At 38.6% G+C, this 19,249-nt stretch overlaps 4 protein-coding genes across 9 annotated transcripts in view; 3 read left to right on the forward strand and 1 right to left on the reverse strand.

Moving 5' to 3' along the window:
- Window positions 1-12,447, forward strand: part of LOC111593146 (scavenger receptor class B member 1) — a 29,161-nt gene extending 16,714 nt beyond the window's left edge. For 3 of the 4 annotated variants that reach the window (XM_023305747.2, XM_023305749.2, XM_023305750.2), the window contains 9 exons: window positions 5,291-5,382; window positions 5,637-5,797; window positions 5,862-6,006; window positions 8,097-8,528; window positions 8,596-8,713; window positions 9,414-9,580; window positions 10,516-10,641; window positions 10,709-11,296; window positions 11,626-12,446. In XM_023305747.2, the coding sequence (XP_023161515.2) occupies window positions 5,291-5,382; window positions 5,637-5,797; window positions 5,862-6,006; window positions 8,097-8,528; window positions 8,596-8,713; window positions 9,414-9,580; window positions 10,516-10,641; window positions 10,709-11,296; window positions 11,626-11,799 (2,003 nt within the window). In that variant the 3' untranslated portion in view covers window positions 11,800-12,446. Of the gene's footprint in view, window positions 1-5,290; window positions 5,383-5,636; window positions 5,798-5,861; window positions 6,007-8,096; window positions 8,529-8,595; window positions 8,714-9,413; window positions 9,581-10,515; window positions 10,642-10,708; window positions 11,297-11,625 lie in introns of all 4 variants that reach the window. The other variant, XM_023305746.2, reaches the window with a different exon arrangement.
- A 242-nt stretch (window positions 12,448-12,689) lies between these two features.
- LOC111593143 (carnitine O-acetyltransferase-like) lies at window positions 12,690-15,648 on the forward strand. Of its 2 annotated transcripts, XM_023305743.2 has the most exons (7): window positions 12,690-13,093; window positions 13,168-13,284; window positions 13,380-13,458; window positions 13,511-14,146; window positions 14,205-14,653; window positions 14,732-14,980; window positions 15,038-15,648. In XM_023305743.2, exons 2-7 carry the CDS (start codon window positions 13,268-13,270, stop codon window positions 15,591-15,593), a joined length of 1,986 nt encoding a protein of 661 aa, XP_023161511.1. In that variant the 5' UTR covers window positions 12,690-13,093; window positions 13,168-13,267; the 3' UTR covers window positions 15,594-15,648. The 2 variants fall into 2 exon arrangements, with proteins under 2 accessions (XP_023161511.1, XP_023161512.1); XM_023305744.2 differs by lacking the exon at window positions 13,168-13,284 and having other exon boundaries at window positions 12,690-12,874.
- Window positions 15,649-15,715: 67 nt separating this feature from the next.
- Window positions 15,716-18,215, forward strand: LOC111593142 (carnitine O-acetyltransferase-like). Of its 2 annotated transcripts, none has more exons than XM_023305741.2 (4): window positions 15,716-15,833; window positions 15,883-16,806; window positions 16,869-17,320; window positions 17,384-18,215. In XM_023305741.2, the coding sequence occupies exons 1-4, from the start codon at window positions 15,795-15,797 to the stop codon at window positions 18,192-18,194; spliced, it is 2,226 nt and encodes a 741-aa protein (XP_023161509.2). In that variant the 5' UTR covers window positions 15,716-15,794; the 3' UTR covers window positions 18,195-18,215. The 2 variants fall into 2 exon arrangements, with proteins under 2 accessions (XP_023161509.2, XP_023161510.1); XM_023305742.2 differs by having other exon boundaries at window positions 15,898-16,806.
- Window positions 18,216-18,336: 121 nt separating this feature from the next.
- LOC111593145 (thyrostimulin alpha-2 subunit) lies at window positions 18,337-19,190 on the reverse strand. Its single transcript, XM_023305745.2, has 2 exons — window positions 18,507-19,190; window positions 18,337-18,453 (listed from the first exon to the last, which is right to left on the reverse strand). Exons 1-2 carry the CDS (start codon window positions 18,807-18,809, stop codon window positions 18,361-18,363), a joined length of 396 nt encoding a protein of 131 aa, XP_023161513.1. The 5' UTR covers window positions 18,810-19,190; the 3' UTR covers window positions 18,337-18,360.
- Between the last annotated feature and the right edge of the window lie 59 nt (window positions 19,191-19,249).

The raw sequence follows: 19,249 nt of genomic DNA on the forward strand, positions 1-19,249 counted from the left end.
CGCCAGTGGGCTTAAATAGTTTTGAATGCAGCTCTTGCAACAGAGGGCATATGAAGTAGGCGTCAGCTTTTACCTCTCTTTTGGTTAATGCATTTTTGCGCAAAAAAAAAAAAAAATTGGAAAAAAAGCAAATAAAACTCATTAAAAATGTTTGCTTGCAGTTATGGCTGCGGCAACAGTTGTTCGCAACATGTTGCTGCAACAGGCGAAATGTTGCAATCGCCTTACAGTACGTGCAGTACGTGTAATTGCTTGACTTGGCTTTGGGCGCCCTCTGTCCGTGCGATCATCGCTTAATCAATTTTTGCGTCAGCTTTGTGTACACTTGTCAACATTCCAAACGGTTTAATAGAAGCTGTGCGCATAACTTTCTGTCCAATAGTATCTTTTCTGGGTAATTCCCGGTCTCTGGGGCCGGCTCAAAGTACTCGAGACTTGCCAATTCATCGAGAGTAAGCAAAAGTCGGCTAATGCTGATTGTGATTCATTCGTTCCGTCAGTACATTAGCTGTTAGAGAAAACCTGAACGAGTCTGCTGAATGGAATCTTCTGTTGAGTGTCATAAACAAATAATTGGGTTAAGTTAAGAGTGAAATAAAGAAAAAAATACAACTTGGCACTTTCTATGGGATATTCCTAGTTGCCAAATTTTTTGTTTAATCTGCCAGTGATAAGGCAGCATAGACAGTTAAAGTTTGCATAGTTTGAAACCTCAGTTTGGTCAGTCACCTCTTCAAACGATTGACGTCATGTTGGGTATCAGATCAGGTTTCCGAATGCTGACAACGCAATTGTTCTCTATAAAACATAACTATAAATCAATGCCGATATTCAGCAAACGATTAGTTTAACAGAAATTAACCTGCCCTACAGGCTATGCGATCGATCGGCGGGTACAACGCAATCTTAATTGAAAATCACATCAGAAGATGAAACAAAATGAAAAAAAAAAAAACAAACATTTATTATATACATTTTTATTTTACACATACACAGTAGCTGTGTGCGTAGCCACGCCTCCTTCTTCTGTTCCCTATACAAATGATGTAACAGAGGCAGCCGTTGTGGAATTAGTTTGTTTTTTTTAGTTCGGTTTCGTTTCTGTGTTGACAGGCGAAATTTATTGATAAGCAAACAAAAGACTTAAGACACGAACGTGGTGGCACTTCGTAAATGTGTTTGTTTTTTTCGCGAGCACATGTTGTTGTCTTGGTGTTGTTGTTGAACGCGTGCGCTGCGTGCTCCAACTGCAAATTGGTGGCCCATTCCCACGAATTCTTTGCCAAATCTTTGTGGGTGGCAAGCGCACCTGCCGAACGTGCCGCACATCAACAAAATTATAAATAAATATTTTGAGTAACAAACAAAGTAATCAAACAAACAACAAATCAACATAATTTCAATATGCAGCGCTGGGCTGTTTTTTTTCTGTTTCTGCATCTAATTCGGTTTATTATTTTTGGCAACTTTCAATTTGAGCACAACAAACGCAAAGCAAATCAAGATTTCATTATTTAAATATAGCCAAGCGTTCTTTGTTCATAACTTTGTCGTTTGCACCTAACCACTAAGCTCAGGAACTGCCAGTGCATACAAAACGATTGATTAAAAGCCAATCGAAAATGATGAAGCGTTTGAAGTTACGCAAACACAACAAGTCGAACCAGCAAATACACTAACTTCCCTATTGCTTAGATGCTGCATATATTTGAATGTGCTATTTATTGAATTCAATAGATTAGTTCTCTAAGCAAAAAATATTTTTTAATATTTAATAAATATATATACATAAATTATTTAAATATCATATATATATTTATCTATTAAATTTCTTGAAGTTTTCAAAGTTATTTACTTAAACTACTTTTATTTAATTTAATATATTACTTTAATTTAATTTAATTTAATATATTTAATTTAATATATTTTTAGTATATTTAATATAAACAAATCTTGACAAAAAAATTTTATTTCAAGAAACTCAAGTAAATGAAATTTTAACTCAAGTTTTATATTTGATCTAAAAATTCATTAAAACTTCAAGTTTTTTTCTTATCTTTGAGCTCTTAATTATGTTTGATATTTATTTAAATCAATTTTCTTAACACATAATTTTTATTTAAAATTTTTTAAATTTATATAATTACATCATTAATTTTTAAGAAATCAATTCAATTTTAACTTTAGTTTTTTCTCATAAAAAAATTCTCAAATTCTTCAAACTTATTTCTGAGTTTCTTATACTTATTCAATATATATTTAAACTAAATATATATTACAATTCCGTTTCGTAAATTAAAAAATAGAAACGACAAACTGCATGCGAATTGCGTTATACCCTTTCTGAGCGCATCAAAAGCAATTAATAATTTGCCGAGCTCGAAATGAAAGTAGCCGAGGGTACATCGGACCCTTGACAATTCATCGACTTTTAGTTTGGCTTTGACTTTGCAACGAACACATCAAATATAAATACAAATATTCATGTGTGTAAACTCATATAGATAATATATAGTTAATAACAGTTAAAGCATATCGATATACACTCATTATGACCGTGGTGCGTCGTCGGTTGCGACGTCAGTCGCTCAAGGATTTTCTGGGTGCCCTCTATTCGCATCGTCGCTTCTCGCTGGAGAAGCTGCGTCACTTTCAACAATTACAGAATCGCCGGCAATTGATGTGTAAGCCAATCAGAGACTATTTAATAACTGTAATTAACTAGCATTATGTCATAAACTGGCGGTTAGTGGTTAGGAATGTAATACCCATACACCTAGGCACTGCTGTAGCTCGATATAAAGTCTTTATATGGCTCTTTCGTGATCATAAAAAGAGGCGGCCATCTAAAGAATACCAATTGGCTGTAAAGGAAAATTCCCTTTCAAACTGGTTGAGCCTGACACAACAGGATCTAAACGGCCAGCAGAAGACATTGGCACAGAACAAGTTCAATATAAATACACACGGCTCAAGACAAATGCAGCCACAAAAGATTCAATTCCAAGGTCGCAACGAATACGATATGCTCTAAGAGGCTAAATCCTATAGCCTTAACTCAATATCAAGATCGCTTTTAATGTGAATCATTCGAATCGGAATTATATGCGATGTTTCTAACCGGTACGATCTAGTCCATGGATCAGTTAGGCTGGTGTGAAAAAAACAATATACATATATATATATATATATCTGAATTGATTGGCCGACTGCTAAAAGCTGCGCTGATTTAATAAGTGTTATTTAATACTGAAGATCAGCTAATCGGCTTGATCTTTTTAATTGTTATACAAATTATAATGCTAAGTGTGAGTTAAATTGACTCTGCATCAAGTTTGAAAACAAATCAAAGTGGAATACTTATGAGTCGATCACGTAACGAGAGAGTACGTTCAGCTTGATCGATTAAGAACATGTGTGATTTCTTATTGGCCTGATTTCGAGCTGTTTGTTAGCTTACAAATTTATTACACATATAGCACATGGGACTGCCAGGGAAACTAAGTAGATCAGACTTTTGCACTCGAAACAGTCTTTCATTATATGTGTCTGAGCTACTAATGAGGAGCTGCTCTCACTGTGAAGTTCTAAAATGAGAGTTACTCTAGAGGATCAGCAGTACAGCCTACAATATTAGAGTTACAATAAGCTGAAAGATGTTATATATATAAATCAGAATATTTGCTAGATTAACCCAAAATATCTGAGTTTTGAATAAGAGTTCTATAGAAAGACTTTTACTTCTACATAAAGGCTATAAGTCTATAGGTATTAGATTTAAATATGTTTTTATAATTCAATCAATTTAGTAGATTCTTATATCAAATTCTTAGAAATTCATGAATATTTCCTTTCTAAAAGCAATAAAATCGCTTACATATATGCTTCCCAAAATATCCTATAGCTATTTATATACTCTATTTGTCATATGCCCCACTGTGCATTTTAATAGTAAACCCATTAAGAGCCAAACAAGTCATGGCTATAAGGCGCTGGCGCTGGCTCTGTCGCTGGCACAAACCAATCGACTATTCCTTGGCAGATGCAAGCTAAGCAGCTATATATACATATATCTATATATATATTTGCATATATGTATAGATCTATAGAAAAGCAAAAGTTTATGTATATTCTTAATTCTTCGTTTTAAAGCGTAGTCGTATATTTGAATGCTGATGGCTGATGGCTGATAGCTGATGGCTGTGGGCTGATAATTGAAAACCCGTTCTCTGGCCGCCATCTCTCCCAATCTGCTTGGGCAGCAGCAGCAGCAGCAGCTCATGCACGTGTCTTTGCCACGCATCGTTCGCTGAAATTCCTTTGCGATTATCGAGAGAACAAGTTGCCTAGTGACTGTGCTCGTTTGCCACAGTGAACTCTCTCTCTCGCACAGAAGTGTTAACAGTTCAAGTTTTGTTCTTGTTATTGCCTTAATAAAGAGATTTGTATGCAAGCATATATAAATAAGGGCGGGTCGGAGCGAGCCGGGGCGATAATCGAGCGTCGCGCTAAATGATTGAAGACTCATGCTGGTGATTCAAGCAACTTACATTGCGCACTTGTCAGAGTCTCACGAGGAACTCGGCCGACTCGAACGAGAACTCAAGCTACATATATGTAGCTGTGGCTGTCGGCATACTGTCGCGATACTGTCTTGTTCGGACATAATGCTTGCCATAGAGATTAACATAATTTACATCAGACAGGCAATGGAGCTCAGACACTATAGAAGACTTAAGACCGGGTAACATTTCAGGGTCGATGGTATGACTCGTGTAATCTCTCTTAAATAAATTACTTATTTAAGCTCTACTGTCAGTTAGTTTTCATTAGAGTCTCTAGTAGAATATGTTATGCCTATGATCCTAGTCAATAAGATTTGCTGTCAATTAGCATTATAATTCCCACAGGTGTGTCACATGGCAAAGGGTGGAGAGTTCTTCTCTTAGAACTTTTCATAATTTTTACAAAAGGCCGGCAAAATTAAAATTTGTTTGTCGAAATTCTTTACACTATCAGTTTTTGTTATGCAAATTTCATAATTCATATTTGTTTCTTCTTCTTCTGCTCAATTCTCAATTCAATTCTCAATTTTCATTTTTACGTGTCGCACACGCTGCCTATTTATGCATAATTAATCGTGTCTTAATTAACTTAATGAGGTCATTTATATGTACTCGACGAAACTTAACAACTTATTTTAATATACTATACAAACACATATATATATCTGTATATATATAGATATTGTCAATCTATAATGTTTGTTTCTTTTTGTTGTTTTTTGCAGGCGCCTTTTTGCTGCTGGCCATTGGATTTTTGGCCATAACAGCGGCGGTGCTGGTTAAAGTATTTCAGCCCTACGATTTGATATTCAAATGGGTGAGTCCAATAAACAGAAACTAAAGCTTTTTTTAACTGCCTCAGCCTTAGCCTTTGCCAAATGGTCGACGGACGATCATAATGCGCTATTAACAATTCTCTTGCCTTCGACACACGACACGTACCTCAAATATACGAATACATAGTTTCTCGAATGCAATCCGTTTTTGGCGCTTGCAATTTGGCCCGCCATTGAGAGCACCATATTCATCGGAATATACATATATATCTAAAACTATAATTTGATCTTGCAGAAATTGGTAATGGCCGACAATGGTGAAATCTTCAATCTTTGGGCCAAGCCACCAGTCGATTTATATATCAAAATATATTTATTCAACATCACCAATGCGGAGGCCTTTCTAGCGGGTCGCGAAAAGCTGCAAGTGGAGGAAGTGGGTCCCTATGTGTACAAGTGAGTCGCCAAAGGAAAGCATTTATCCAATTGGAGACTTATTTCGAATTCTTTATGTTTCCAGAGAGCTCATGACACATGAGAACATCACATTCAATGACAACAACACGATGTCCACAACGCCCAGCCATCCGTTGGTCTGGCAGGAGCATCTGTCCGAAGGTCGCCGGGAGGACGACGAGGTCATCATGCTCAACATAGCTATGCTGGTGAGTACGATATGGGGTATACCTATAAATATATACATATATAATATATTATTATAACTATATAGCAAAATATATAAACAATATAGGAAAGAATATTTTTATAATATATCATATCAAAAAAGTCATTTTCTGATATTAAATATTTGAAATATAAATATAATATATTTAAAAAAGTACGCCCTGCAATATGCTAAATTTAATAACAAAACGCAATGACAGAAATTACAAAATTTCTTAAAAATATATATATTGGAAAATATTCATTTTTTAATAACTAATTATTTATCTTAACGGCCATTTATATGCAATATCTCCGTGTAGTATTTCGAAATTATGCAACGGAAAAATACTTATAATAATCTATTGAAAATGCTAATTGCAAATAACAAGCCAAAAGGAAATTCCTATTTATTAAAACAAAAAAAAGCAAAATACTTATTAGTTTTATTCCATGCCTTAGTCTTGGAATTACAATTAAATTGTCCGACCGAATACAATGCCGGCCAATTCATTCGAGCTGATAACAGATTATTGACTATTGGCTTTATCTCGATTGAGTAGAGCCATTCGATATAATCGAGGGTAATTTGTCAGGGAAAATAACTACATAATTAACCGTTAAGACTGACACAACAATAACAATCAAAATCGCGTGCTGCTCACATGACGAAAACAAAAACAACAAAAATGAAATTGAAATTGAAAAAAAAAAGTCAGATCTGAAATGCAAACAGCAAAAACATTAACAGAAGGCGCGACTCACGTTTAGGTCAATAAACGTTACATTTTAACACTAGCAACAACAACAATACAGTTACTTTACCGTGGTTACTTTATCGCCAACATGTTTAACTAAATGATGGGCAATTAATTTGCACACAATGAGCATTTGCGGTTGTGGGAGAGCGTGCGACAGGGATGGCCATAGTGTGAGTAAGTGAGCAGCAGCAGGCGCGTCATGCGAGTAGCTACCGTTAACTATTACATAGGCAGCTATCTCGCTCACACGAGCACTTAGCGCGTATTTCGAAAGTATTGTTGCTTTTATTACAATAATTATTATTGCCGCTGTCTGTGGGCGTGTTTGTTATTGATTAATGACGATATCGCATTTTAATATCGTAAACAAATCAAAACCGCATTTACGTACATTCAATCAGTAAATATCTATATATCTATATATTTATGCACATTTGAACTGTAATTAGTTGTTGACTTTATGATGTTTCAATTAAAACTTAAGAATTAACATAGTTGCAGTTGCTTAATTTATGTCAAAACACTTTTGTGTCGCGCACAAATGCCAATTTAGCTTCGCTTCTGTGATGTCAATCGAGCGACGAAGAAGAAGAGGAAATCGAAAAGTAATTTGATTTGTTTAGAGTTCATTTAGCATCCGGGTGCAATGTGGATCCAAAATGTTGAATAATGCATTTTATCTGACAAGCGCCTGTCAGCCGGGTGCAGGGCTACGTGGCACCTATAAAACATTACCTGCTGCACAGGAAGTACGTAATTATTTATTATTGTGCATTAAGTGCTCTATTTAATGACGATAACGAGCCGCTGAGCAGCTGTTAATGTGGCACGCACAGCTCGAATAGATCCTGACATGGCTGGCAATTAGCACACCAGTCATCAAATGGGTTTTCCCTAACATTAAACTGAAAACAAAAATAAGAACGCTCTAAGACAAAGTTTCACTCTTTCTAGAAAATAGGAATTTTTTAATAATTTGTCTATGCTTAAGAGAAATTTGTTTCCTTTAACCTTATTGATATTCAAGTTATGCCTAAAAGGCCATGTCTCAATTTTCTATATTGATCGATAATAAGCAATTGAGATGACTTATCGATAGCTATAATAAGCTTGTATTGCTTGGGGTATTGAGGAAATTCTATTAAAATATGTAAATCTAATAGATTCGGGTTTATAAATAGGACAGATAGATATAGCTACAAAGACTCAGCTTGTCGTCCTTACCAAGAATTTGAAGACGCTATACCAATTTACCAGTACCAAGTTTAATTACTATTAATATTGTTTTATGGCTAAATCTACTTAAATTTTCTTATCTTTTTCCCTTTCAGGCCATTTCGCATTTAACTGCCGATCGTAACTATTTCTTTGTACGCTTGCCAATGCAAGGACTTTTTGCCAGCACCAAATCGGAGCCGATTGTCCGAATGACGGCCAAAGAGTTCATGTTTGGCTTTCCATCGACATTGGCGACGCTGGGCAATACGCTGTTGCCCAATTGGATATCGTTCGAGAAGGTGGGATTGATTGATCGCATGTATGATTTCTCAACGGACTTTGAGACGTTCTATACGGGCGTGCCAGATCCAGCCATATCGGGTCTGTACGCCACATACCGGGGCGAGACAAAGCTGCCCCAATGGGAGGGTGATCACTGCAACAACATTGAGTATGCCTCTGATGGCACGAAATTCAAGAGTTTCATCCAGCCCAACGACACAGTCAAGTTCTTCCGTAAGAGCATGTGCAGGCCCATCAATTTGGTAAGTGATATCAGCTTTCAGCCATCATTTAGATAATAATTGAGGATCTTTTTCTTGATGTAAACAGTATCGAGATGGTGAGGAGCGCACGTTTGGCAGTCTGAAGGGCTACAACTATGTCTTTGAGGAGAATGCCTTCGACAACGGTGCCATCAATGAGGCCAACAAATGTTTCTGCCGCCACGGTAAGTCCAGTAAACGCGCGAATGCTTAATAGCCCACAATTAGTTCAACTAGTCTTACATCATATTTTCTACGGACAGCATTTCTGGTTAAGTGTCGGAACAATTAAAAAGAAATCTTTCTGGAACTATTACTTCATTGCATTTGAATTTGTAATGCTGCTGTCTGTGCCTGGAATTCAAGCAAGTGAAGCAAAGTCTCGTTCTTTATGATCGACGTCGTCGATGTATTTAATTGCTAAGTACAAAGCACAAATAATTCTTGTTTTTTAAACGTACCTCCGCTTGCGCTAGCTAATTGATATCCCCTCAGAGTATTCAGTTTATCAGTTGGCATCGAATGTTTTGTTTTGTTGCTTCAAGTTTACGGCTTGTTAGCTCGACCGAGGGGGCAGTCTCCAAAATATTCCATAATATCGAAGCTCTGACGCAAACGAACAACGCGACAAAGCGCCAACGCGTTTCGCATGTTTCGAAACATTTATTTCGTATTATTGTCGCTTTGTTTTGGTTTTGTTTTTTTTTTTTTTTTTTGTTTATTGTTTGCAATGAAAGTATCTAGATAAAGTCGTGCGTCAGAATTTTGAGACACGCAATTGGCTGCCTTTTATGGGAGGCATCCAATAACATGTTATTCTCTCTTCCGTTAAAAACGAAGAAGAAAACTGATAGTAATACTGCAATTGCTTCTTCTGTATTGCAGGTGATTGCCAGCCGGTTGGCTTGATTGACGTCACGGATTGTTATTATGGTTTCCCCATCTCTCTCAGCTTCCCACATTTTATGAATGGCGACGTTGGCCTGGTGGAGAACATTACAGGCATGCAACCTGATCCTGAAAAGCATTCAACAGCATTTGTCATACAACCTGTAAGTAACCTTGCCAATTGACAAAAAAAAAAGAAATAAAATAAAACTTGCCTTGCAGTAGTGGCTTTCAGTTTGAACGATTAACAAAATTTACGAGAATATATAAGCAATACTTAATTAAACATTCACCACATTAAATGTAACAATTAACTCGTTTAAAATAATATTCGACTTAATCATGCTAAACTTGTTGTTATTGCCCCTGTCGACAATTGCTGTCAGTAGTTTTTATTGTATGTTGTTTTTTTTGTTTGCTTACCTTCCGATCGAGTGTAATCGCGTGAAAATTAATTGTTTATTATTGAAATTTATATTGGCTGCTGTTTTCAATATTTACATTTCCGGCTAATTAAGTTAACCGTAAATACAACTAGTCACGACTAAACTGATCATACTTAAAGTTGTATTAAATTTATGTATAACAGGAAATAAAATACTATCTGAGCTTCGCGCCAGTTAGGCTAACGGAATTTGATTGACAAGATATTCGTTGTAACCTTCATTTCGATTGAAAACGCATTTTAAATTTACACATTTCACAAAAGTTAAGGCGATAGACTTATCGCTGCAGCAAATTCGATAATTCTTGAAGCCCGCCTACAACACTAATTGCTTTGCCGACTTAACAACACTTGTGCGATTACTGCTTAACGTTCAATTAAGGCGCAGCATATGGGGAATATGAAATATTTAAATGCATAAAAATAATTGTCATGCGAATGTAGAATCAATCACTATGTCAATAGAAGCAACTTAGTCTCAAACAATGTATTTCAAGGAAAGAGCGCAAAAAAAACCAGGCCTATATTTAAGTAATTAAATAAAATTAGGCCAAGTTTAGCCGAAACGGTGTCGTACTTGGCACTCAATAACTAAATAACACTTCACTACCCGGTTAGTTCATAAATTAATTGCATATTTGCGCTCACTTTCAGGAATCCGGTCTGCCGCTCTCGCTGTCCGTAAAAGTGCAAATCAACATGCATTTCAAGGATCTGCAAAACTATCCGCAAGTCTCACAGTTTAGTCATCTGACTGCCCCAATGCTGTGGTTCGAGATCGTAAGTGAAAAACACATATCATTGCCATAATGGGATATGTATAATATGGTTAAATTCTTATGTTTAGATGATGCCTAAGCTGCCGGATGAACTTGACACGCGCTTCAATTTCTATCTGAATCTTTTGCCGCTGGTCAATCCTTTGGGCTTCTGGGGTGCTCTGGTGCTGGGAGTAGGCCTGCTGGTCTATGCCATAACACGTGCCACCCTGCACATGTCCAGCTTTACACGCCAAGCAACCAACATTTCGGATGGCAAATACGCACGCGCAAATCTGTTGCAGAATCTGACGGGAAGTGGGGGCATCATTGGCGGCGGTAATCAGGTTTACAATCCGTGTGAATTGAAGTTATTGGACGATATGCCAATTGCCAAGAAACATGTTATTATACGGGGCAGCAGTGATGACGAGGCCTACCAGGAGCGCCGACAGTCTGTATACGCTCTGGAGCTGGAGCCAGCGCTCTCCGATGCGGAGAGCAGCGACGAAGGCAACGAGAGCGATACTGTTACACTTAGCCGCAACTCAACCACATCCAGTTCGTGCATAGAAGTGGAGCATGATGATGATATTTGCATAGATTGCTTTGATGACAACGGTTTGGATGTAACTGTCGATGCAGGCAGTTCGAGCCAAACAGGCGCGAAGCAACAGGTGAGCCAAGCAACTGTAATTGGTTATATCATCTACCATATGTATAGGGGAAGGCTTGATCTAAGTGTAAGGAAATCGTCGCCAAGCTGTCTAACGTGTCTGGTTGAATGTTCATTAGGTTGCGGCTGTTTTTTTATGGTAAAATTTTACGGGCGCGTCAAATGAAATGGATTAGATTTAAAGTCAGCAGTCGGCAACAGACGACAAACTCGTTTTCGGGGCAAGCAAGGCAGTTAAAAAAAATAGCCACGCGTGTTGATTCTTCTCAGGGGATTTGCATACACTTGATATGTTAATTAAACTAATATATGCTTTCTTTCTATTTACAGTTGGGCGTTAGTTTGGCCAGCAGCGGCTTTGCTTCGTCGCCCGCCTCGAGCAACTCTAGTTCCAGTTCGTATATGAATGTGTTGAGCGCGACAAACAACAGCAAGACAAGTTGGACACCCTATGCACATCCCGAGAAGTTTGGCGGGACGACAGGAATGACGAAGCATGTCTAGAAATAAGCCACCAGTTTAGTATTTAGTTTAGGTTGTCGGTATCTCCATATAGATGATGTAGTAGCTAGTTTGCTAGTTTGGTTGGGCATTGGCATCGCCGCTTTTGGTTTTATATAGCATTTTTTTGATTGTGTAAATAATATGAAAGCCAAGTGCTGGTTTTTTTTTCAATACTGTGATAGCTTTAGACAACAAAAGAACGATGTATGTATATCCTCTCACTATATCTGTGTATACCAAACACAAACAGCACAAGAAGTGCTGAATGCGGCTTTTTACAAAAACTAAAAAAAAAAAAACAAAAAAAACTAAAATTTGTATGGAATTATTTATATATCGAGTTTAAGCAGTTTATAAGTTAACTTTCGCTTTAATTTTAGTTAACAAGTCACCTCCATGAGGTGCCACAAATGATTTGAATTTAAATTTGAATTAAAGCAAATTATGAATGAAATCTGAATAAGAAAAATAAGCACAACAATTGTAGTTCAAGTTCATAATCTATGCTAAGAATTGCTGTGATTTTTGTATTTGAAACAGAATTTATGCGCAAACGCATTACAAAGCGAGGCGTTTGTACAACAAATTAAATATCTTAGCCTTAGACCATGTAATTGTACCATTCAAACTGCAATAAATGCATCAAATAAAATACAAAAAATTGCATTTATGTTTCAATAATATATAACATTACATTTCAAAATGTATACCATTGAACTGAAGTACGAATTGAAGATAGGTTTTTAATTTGTTAAAAACATTGCATGAGTTGAAATTTTCCGCATACGAATTTAATGCTAACTTTACAGAATTACTCCACCAGCTAACAGAATTACTTAACAGTATTCATCTCTATCTTCATCGGCGATAGTATCGCGAAATGAATGCTTTTTATTTGAACTCACGTCACTATTGCAAAAAATATCTTATTTGGATAAAAAGTTAAACCACTTTGTACAGTATATTGCCCCATTTTATTTTCAAAAAATATGTCATAGCATATTGCGGCCTTATAACATATAGAAAGATACAAATTCAAAAAGACAGCCGCTAATAATAATTCAGAGGACGCAGGGTAAGAAAAAGATGTCCACAGACTTTGTACCCGACAGTACAACAACAACAGAGATCAACAATTGGCAACAGGCATTGCTCAAACCGCTCTCACTTTCGATGCCGACATCGACGCTGACGCCAACGTCGGCAGCGATAGCAAAACAACCCAGCTACAGGTTCGGGAAAAGGCAACGACAACGGCAGCGACTGTGACTGCGACAGCACAGTTATAATATTGGTAAAAAAGAAACCGGTCGTGTTTTCTGAGATATCAATTTTGTTAACTGCACTTTTGCCTACGTGGACCAACAGATATTGGGCTTTTGCATTTATATTATTTATTTGCCAAGTGTGCCCGTGTTGTCGCTAACGTTAATTGTAACGCCCTGCTTATCGCAAAGTCTTTACGATTATGCACACTAACCAAAGGTGAAGAATACACACACACACACACACACAGAAACAAACAATATAACCTTTGGATTACGATAATATTGTGCGTATGTGTATTTTTTTCATTGCAGCTTCACAGTTGAGACCAACGTAGAAGACTCCAAATCCAAAATGAGATTGTTAAAGAATGGAATGGTTTTCTGGAATTTGGTAAACAATGAGAATATTATAAACGAATGCACATTAATACACTTTCCAACAGACTAAAGGCTCCGTCAACGCTAAAGAAGCATCGGAAGCTCTTGTCAAACTGGTGCCGCCTGCCTGCTTTGCCACAAAAATACCCGATTCATCGGGAGACAAACAGATCTCGAAACAGAAGCAGAATCTTTTACAGTATCCTGTACTGCCACTGAAAGAGACCATGGATCGTTTTATGGCCACCGTTCAGCCTCTACTTACAGCAGAAGAGTTCAAAAAACAGCAACAAATAACATCTGATTTTAAAGACAATGAAGGGGATAAACTGCAACTACTGCTCGAGGAGGCTGGCAAGAAGGAATGTAACTGGCTTGCAGACCGTTGGCAAAAGTTCGCCTATTTACAATATCGTGATCCTGTCACCATTTATGTTAGTCCCGGCATGACATTCCCCCCTGCGAGCTTTAAAGATAATACCGAATTTCTTAACTATACGGCCAAAGTTATATATGGACTATGCGAGTTTAAAGGCGTTGTTGATGCTGGTAAGATACCAATTGTCAAAATGGGCAAAAATGAGTTGGACAATGGTCAGTTCGGCAAGGTCTTTGGCACCTGTCGTATACCAGTACGCATCACGGATGAGCTAATATATAACCCCTGCTCCAAACATATTGTGGTCATATACAAAAATCATGTAGGTTCAGTTTGTTATATCTCTGATTACTTTAACATATTTGCTTATAATCCAACAGTTCTACAAGCTGATCCCGTACGACAAAGACAATAAAATCTTATCTGCTCCTGTGTTAGCTCAACAATTAACATCAATTATGAATGCGGAAAAAGAGCATGGTATACCTTTTGGTATTTTCACCGCAGACACGCGCGATAATTGGGCCGAGGCCTATGAGGCATTGAGCAAAGATCCTGACAATTGTAAGACACTAACAGAAATACAGACATCACTCTTCACTGTTTCTCTGGATGAATTTGTGCCGTATGAGCCCGCTAACCGAGCCGATGAATTGATCCTGTCGCTGATTCATGGTGGGGGTAGTAAAGTGAACACCGGCAATCGTTGGATGGACAAAACCATACAACTGGTAGTCAATCCAAATGGAAACGTTGGCTTCACCTATGAACATTCTCCAGCTGAAGGTCAACCTATTGCTATGATGATGGACTACGTAGTAAAGAAAATGTATGTATAAAAATGTATAGTGTCCCAACAAAATTGATCTTATTTTCGTGTTTCTAAATTGGGTTTTTAATTGTTTAGGGAAGCGGACAAGAAATATGGTGAATGCGGCTCCAATGTGTCCCAAAAGCCGGAGAAGCTCAAATTCAGTACGACGAATCCGTGCATTGATCAATTGCTGTTCTATTCTACAACGTATGTCGATAAACTTATTAAAAATCTGCAGATGAAGGTGCTAAAATTTGAGTGTTACGGCAAGGGATATATTAAAAGTATGCGTCTGGGACCAGATAGCTTCGTGCAGATGGCATTGCAATTAGCATTTTACAAGTATATTATATATATATATAAAATTGTCCACAAATATCTAATGTAGTTATTCTACAGACTTCACAAAGTGCCGGCTGCTCAATACGAATCGGCTCACTTACGTATTTTTGCCAATGGACGCACAGAAACTATACGCTCCTGTTCGAATGAATCACTCGCCTTTTGCAAGGTGATGACCGATTCAGGCACCTATCTCGAGGAACGTGTTAAAGCACTGCGCGATGCTGTCAGTGGTCATCAAGCGTATGCGAAACAGGCGCTGCAGGGTCGCGGCGTAGATCGCCATCTCCTGGGTCTGAAGCTGATGGCCGAAGAACACAACTTGCCAATACCCAAATTCTTTTCATCATTGGGATACATGAAGTCGAAACACTACCGTGTGTCCACATCGCAAGTGGCTTCCGTGTACGAGGCCTTCATGGGCTACGGGCCGAACACCGCTGACGGATACGGCTGCTGTTATAATCCACGCGAGTCTGATATTATCGTGGCTATCTCAGCGTGGGCTTCAAATGAAGAAACGGACCCCATCAAGTTCGCCGCGGCGCTTACAAGCGCTTTCTTGGAAATGAAAGCTGTCCTCGACAACGAAGCCATGAAATCCAAGTTGTAGTTCCATTATCAATTTCGTTGTATAATGTTGATTAAATTCTAAGTTCGACTAAAGAGTGGCTCTTTTTTTAAACATCTCGATAAAAATATCAACTTGAAACTCAGTAAGTTTTACATATTATATATAAATCACATTAGCGTTAGATATATTGTCTAGTTTCCAAATTTGTTATAATCTTTCGATTCTTCTCAAAATTTTATAATGCGTGCCTTAATCACTACTGAACATTTCTTTGGCAAAGTGAGTATGCAAGAATCAGATAATTGTTGACCGGCGTAATTGTGTTTAGCTTTCCAACCGTCAGTCGAGGTATTCACGTACGTCAACCAGAGCTAAGTCAACCAACGAAAAGTCATTAGTGACGAAACTCGTAGAGTATGTGGTGAAATGGGGCAAAACGGAACATCCTCCAACACAACAAGCAAAAACGAAGAGCGAACAGAAGGAAGAAGAGGAGGAGAGGAGTCCCAAAATCATAAAAATATCAGCTGCCACAACTTATACCCATAATGGCAGTCGTTCAGATGTATCAAAAACCGCGTTTCATTCAAGTTCCAATCTAGAAATGAGATCAAGGTTCATGCCCGAAGCCAGGGCACAGTCTATGCCCGCTTTTAGTTCACCTCAGGAGCAACTGGGCAATGTTATTCCACTAGAAGTTAACCAATTACTGGTGCGTGTACGGGAAAATGGATTACCAAGGGATTTGCTGAAATATCCAGTTCAACCGCTGCAGCATACTCTCACTCGTTACTTGGAAAGTGTACAGCCGCTACTCAGCGAGAGTGAAATGCAAAAAGAGGAGGACTTAGCAGTGGACTTCATGCGAAATCAAGGATATGAATTGCAATCGCTGCTGGAAAAAACTGGACAATCAAATGTTAATTGGCTCACCGATCGCTGGACCAATGTCAGCTACTTAGGTTATCGTGCACCACTGACGATATTTTCCAGTTCATGCATATCGTTCCCTCAGCAAAACTTCCTCAATAGCTTAAACTTTTTAAGCTTTACGGCTAAGGCTATTTATGCCATGTGCGAATTCCATAGCATAGTGGAAAACAATCAATTACCTGTACGTAAACTGGAGGGCTTTGATCTAGACAATAGTCAATTCTACAATGTGTTCGGTACGGTCCGCATACCGCAGCGATCATCTGATACCCTACAGCAGTGCGCATCGAACTATGTGGTTGTCATACACAAGAATAACGTGAGGCTTCCTAAAATGTCTGCCAAGTGATAATCGCACTAACCCCGATTTTCCTTTTGTAGTTCTACAAGCTGCCCGTGTTCGATGCCGAGGATATGCGTATCTTTAATGTTTTTCATATCAGAAAGCAACTGTTTAAAATTATTAAGTCTGGAAGACCCCTGGGTAAACCAATTGGCTTGCTCACCCACGATAGACGCGACCACTGGGCCGAGGGACACGAGCTGCTTTGTCGCAACCAATTGAATGCCCAGACAATTAAATGCATTGAACAATCTCTATTTACCGTCTCTTTGGATGAAGCCATTCATGTGCCTGCTGGCGAGGAGCGTGTCTTGTTGGCGAGTCAACTTATGCATGGAGGTGGCCCGCATATCAACAGCGCCAATCGCTGGATGGACAAGACGCTGCAGCTGATTGTCAATCCGAATGGTATAGCCGGACTCTGCTGCGAACACTCACCCGCTGAGCCCCAACCGGCGGCTAGTATCATGGACTATGTGCTAAAGAAAATGTATGTCTCTTTATTCTAATTGGAATTTTGAATAGCAATTAATTTGATACGCTTCTACTTTAGCCCTGAGCCGACGTATGGCAACGATGCTAAGGATTCGTACCAAACTGACGCATTAGAATGGCTTTTCTTCGATGAAAAGGATGAGAGTATCAGCTTCTGGTTAAAGACTGCCAATCGGACAGTAAATGAACTTACCAGTCGGTTGCAATTGCATGCAACCCGATTCGAATGCTATGGCAAGAAGCTGCTGCATACGCAGCATCTGGAATCAGATTGCTTTATACAGATGGCATTGCAGCTGGCTTTTTATAGACTGCACCGTCAGTTGCCTGCTCAGATGGAGACGGCTCACTTGCGTATTTTCAAATACGGACGCAGCGAAATTATACGGACAACCAGCAATGAGTCTCTGAAATTTGTGTTTGCTATGATTTCGGAAGACGAGACAACTCAAAATCGGTTATTGGCCTTAAAAGCCGCTGTTGATCATCATCGACAGCAGACGATGCTGGCGCTAAAGGGATGCGGCATAGATAGACATTTCTTTGGATTGGAACAGATGGCATATGAGCATGGCATAGCCTTGCCCAACTTCTTCCAATCCGATGGTTTCCTGAAATCCAAAGACTTCCGCATACTCAGCTCCCAACTGTTGACACCACATGACTCGTTCATGGTGTATGGACCCCTCAACTCGGATGGTTATGGCTGCTGCTACAATTTGCGTGATAATGATATAACCTTTACCATTTCGGCCTGGAACCATAATCCAGAGATTTCGCCCTCAGACTTTGGCATGGCCATCGAAACTGCTCTAGCCGACATGGGTCATCTTATTTTGGATTTGAGTAATTGTACTGCAGTCGAATAGTGACAGTGATCGCACGTAATAATTAGGGCTTATTAGAATTTTCTTTTATTATTTGTGTTTAGCGAACAAAAACATGAAACAAGATAAAGAGGAAACTTCAGTGGCTCAGGCAAAAAATTTAAATATACATATATATATTTTTTAGCATGTCTGATAGTACTTTGTCCTAGTCCTTCTTGCAGTGATAGCAGCTGCAGGAGACGGCGCTCTTAAAGGTCACATTGCGTATACCCTCAATGCAAAGCACACGACGTTGTATCTGAATAGATAGATTTTATCAAGAATGGCTCTTGGCTGCTGTCAGGCACTCACCTCTTCGGATTTCATCATATTGCAGCACTGACCCACGGATACGACTGGCTTGGGTGGTCGAAAGACGCCAGCCAACACAGATGTTATCGAAGGCACCGCATAGGATTCGCAAAAGCCGCGACAAGCATTCGTTGTAATCGTAAACTCTACGCAATCTGGTATGGAGATCTTACGCGTGTTGCCCACCTTATGACAGCCGGGACGCAGCCACGCATCCTTGCCTGTGGCTACACTGCTTTCGGCAGCCAGGACACAGGAACAGAGCAGCCAGAAAACAAAAGCCAATAACGCTAGCGACTTCATCTCGGCCGTACCTCAATGCGAACTGATGCCCGAGTATCAGCTGCCGCCCCATTTTATTCCGCTCATCGGCGAATACGACGCGTGCGCAAAGGACGAACGGCAAATGCCGCCGTGGCCAATGGACTGCACTTAATGAGGGGTAATGAAGGCAAAGGGGTTATTGCTTGTCTCAAATATTCATGCATAAGAACTAGGTTTGCATATTCCGGCTCTTAATATATACCAAAACATAAATTTCTAAAAACATTCCTATCCATTGTTTATATGCTAAATGTAAGCAATTTTATTGCAGAATATTTCAAATGAGCTTAAGAAAATTGACAGAGAGACAACAAAAATAACTTCGTATAAGACAAACGACCTAAATACAATTAGAATCTAGGAAATCAAATGTATTCACTTTTTATTTATAAAATTAATCCACAAATAACTTGGTTCTA

Source organism: Drosophila hydei, unplaced genomic scaffold, assembly GCF_003285905.1.
Source record: "Drosophila hydei strain 15085-1641.00,03,60 unplaced genomic scaffold, DhydRS2 tig00000149-arrow-pilon, whole genome shotgun sequence".
NCBI classification, from domain to species: domain Eukaryota; kingdom Metazoa; phylum Arthropoda; class Insecta; order Diptera; family Drosophilidae; genus Drosophila; species Drosophila hydei.

Bases quoted from the DNA above. Each gene is read 5' to 3' on its own strand.
- LOC111593145 (XM_023305745.2), bottom strand. From the start codon at position 18,809: ATGAAGTCGCTAGCGTTATTGGCTTTTGTTTTCTGGCTGCTCTGTTCC. The intron at 18,454-18,506 runs GTGAGTGCCTGA...CTATCTATTCAG, and splicing joins ATATGATGAAATCCGAAGAG to ATACAACGTCGTGTGCTTTG.
- LOC111593142 (XM_023305741.2), top strand. From the start codon at position 15,795: ATGCGTGCCTTAATCACTACTGAACATTTCTTTGGCAAA. The intron at 15,834-15,882 runs GTGAGTATGCAA...AATTGTGTTTAG, and splicing joins CTGAACATTTCTTTGGCAAA to CTTTCCAACCGTCAGTCGAG. The intron at 17,321-17,383 runs GTATGTCTCTTT...CTTCTACTTTAG, and splicing joins GACTATGTGCTAAAGAAAAT to CCCTGAGCCGACGTATGGCA.
- LOC111593143 (XM_023305743.2), top strand. The intron at 13,459-13,510 runs GTAAACAATGAG...ACTTTCCAACAG, and splicing joins GAATGGTTTTCTGGAATTTG to ACTAAAGGCTCCGTCAACGC. The intron at 14,981-15,037 runs GTATATTATATA...GTTATTCTACAG, and splicing joins TTGCAATTAGCATTTTACAA to ACTTCACAAAGTGCCGGCTG.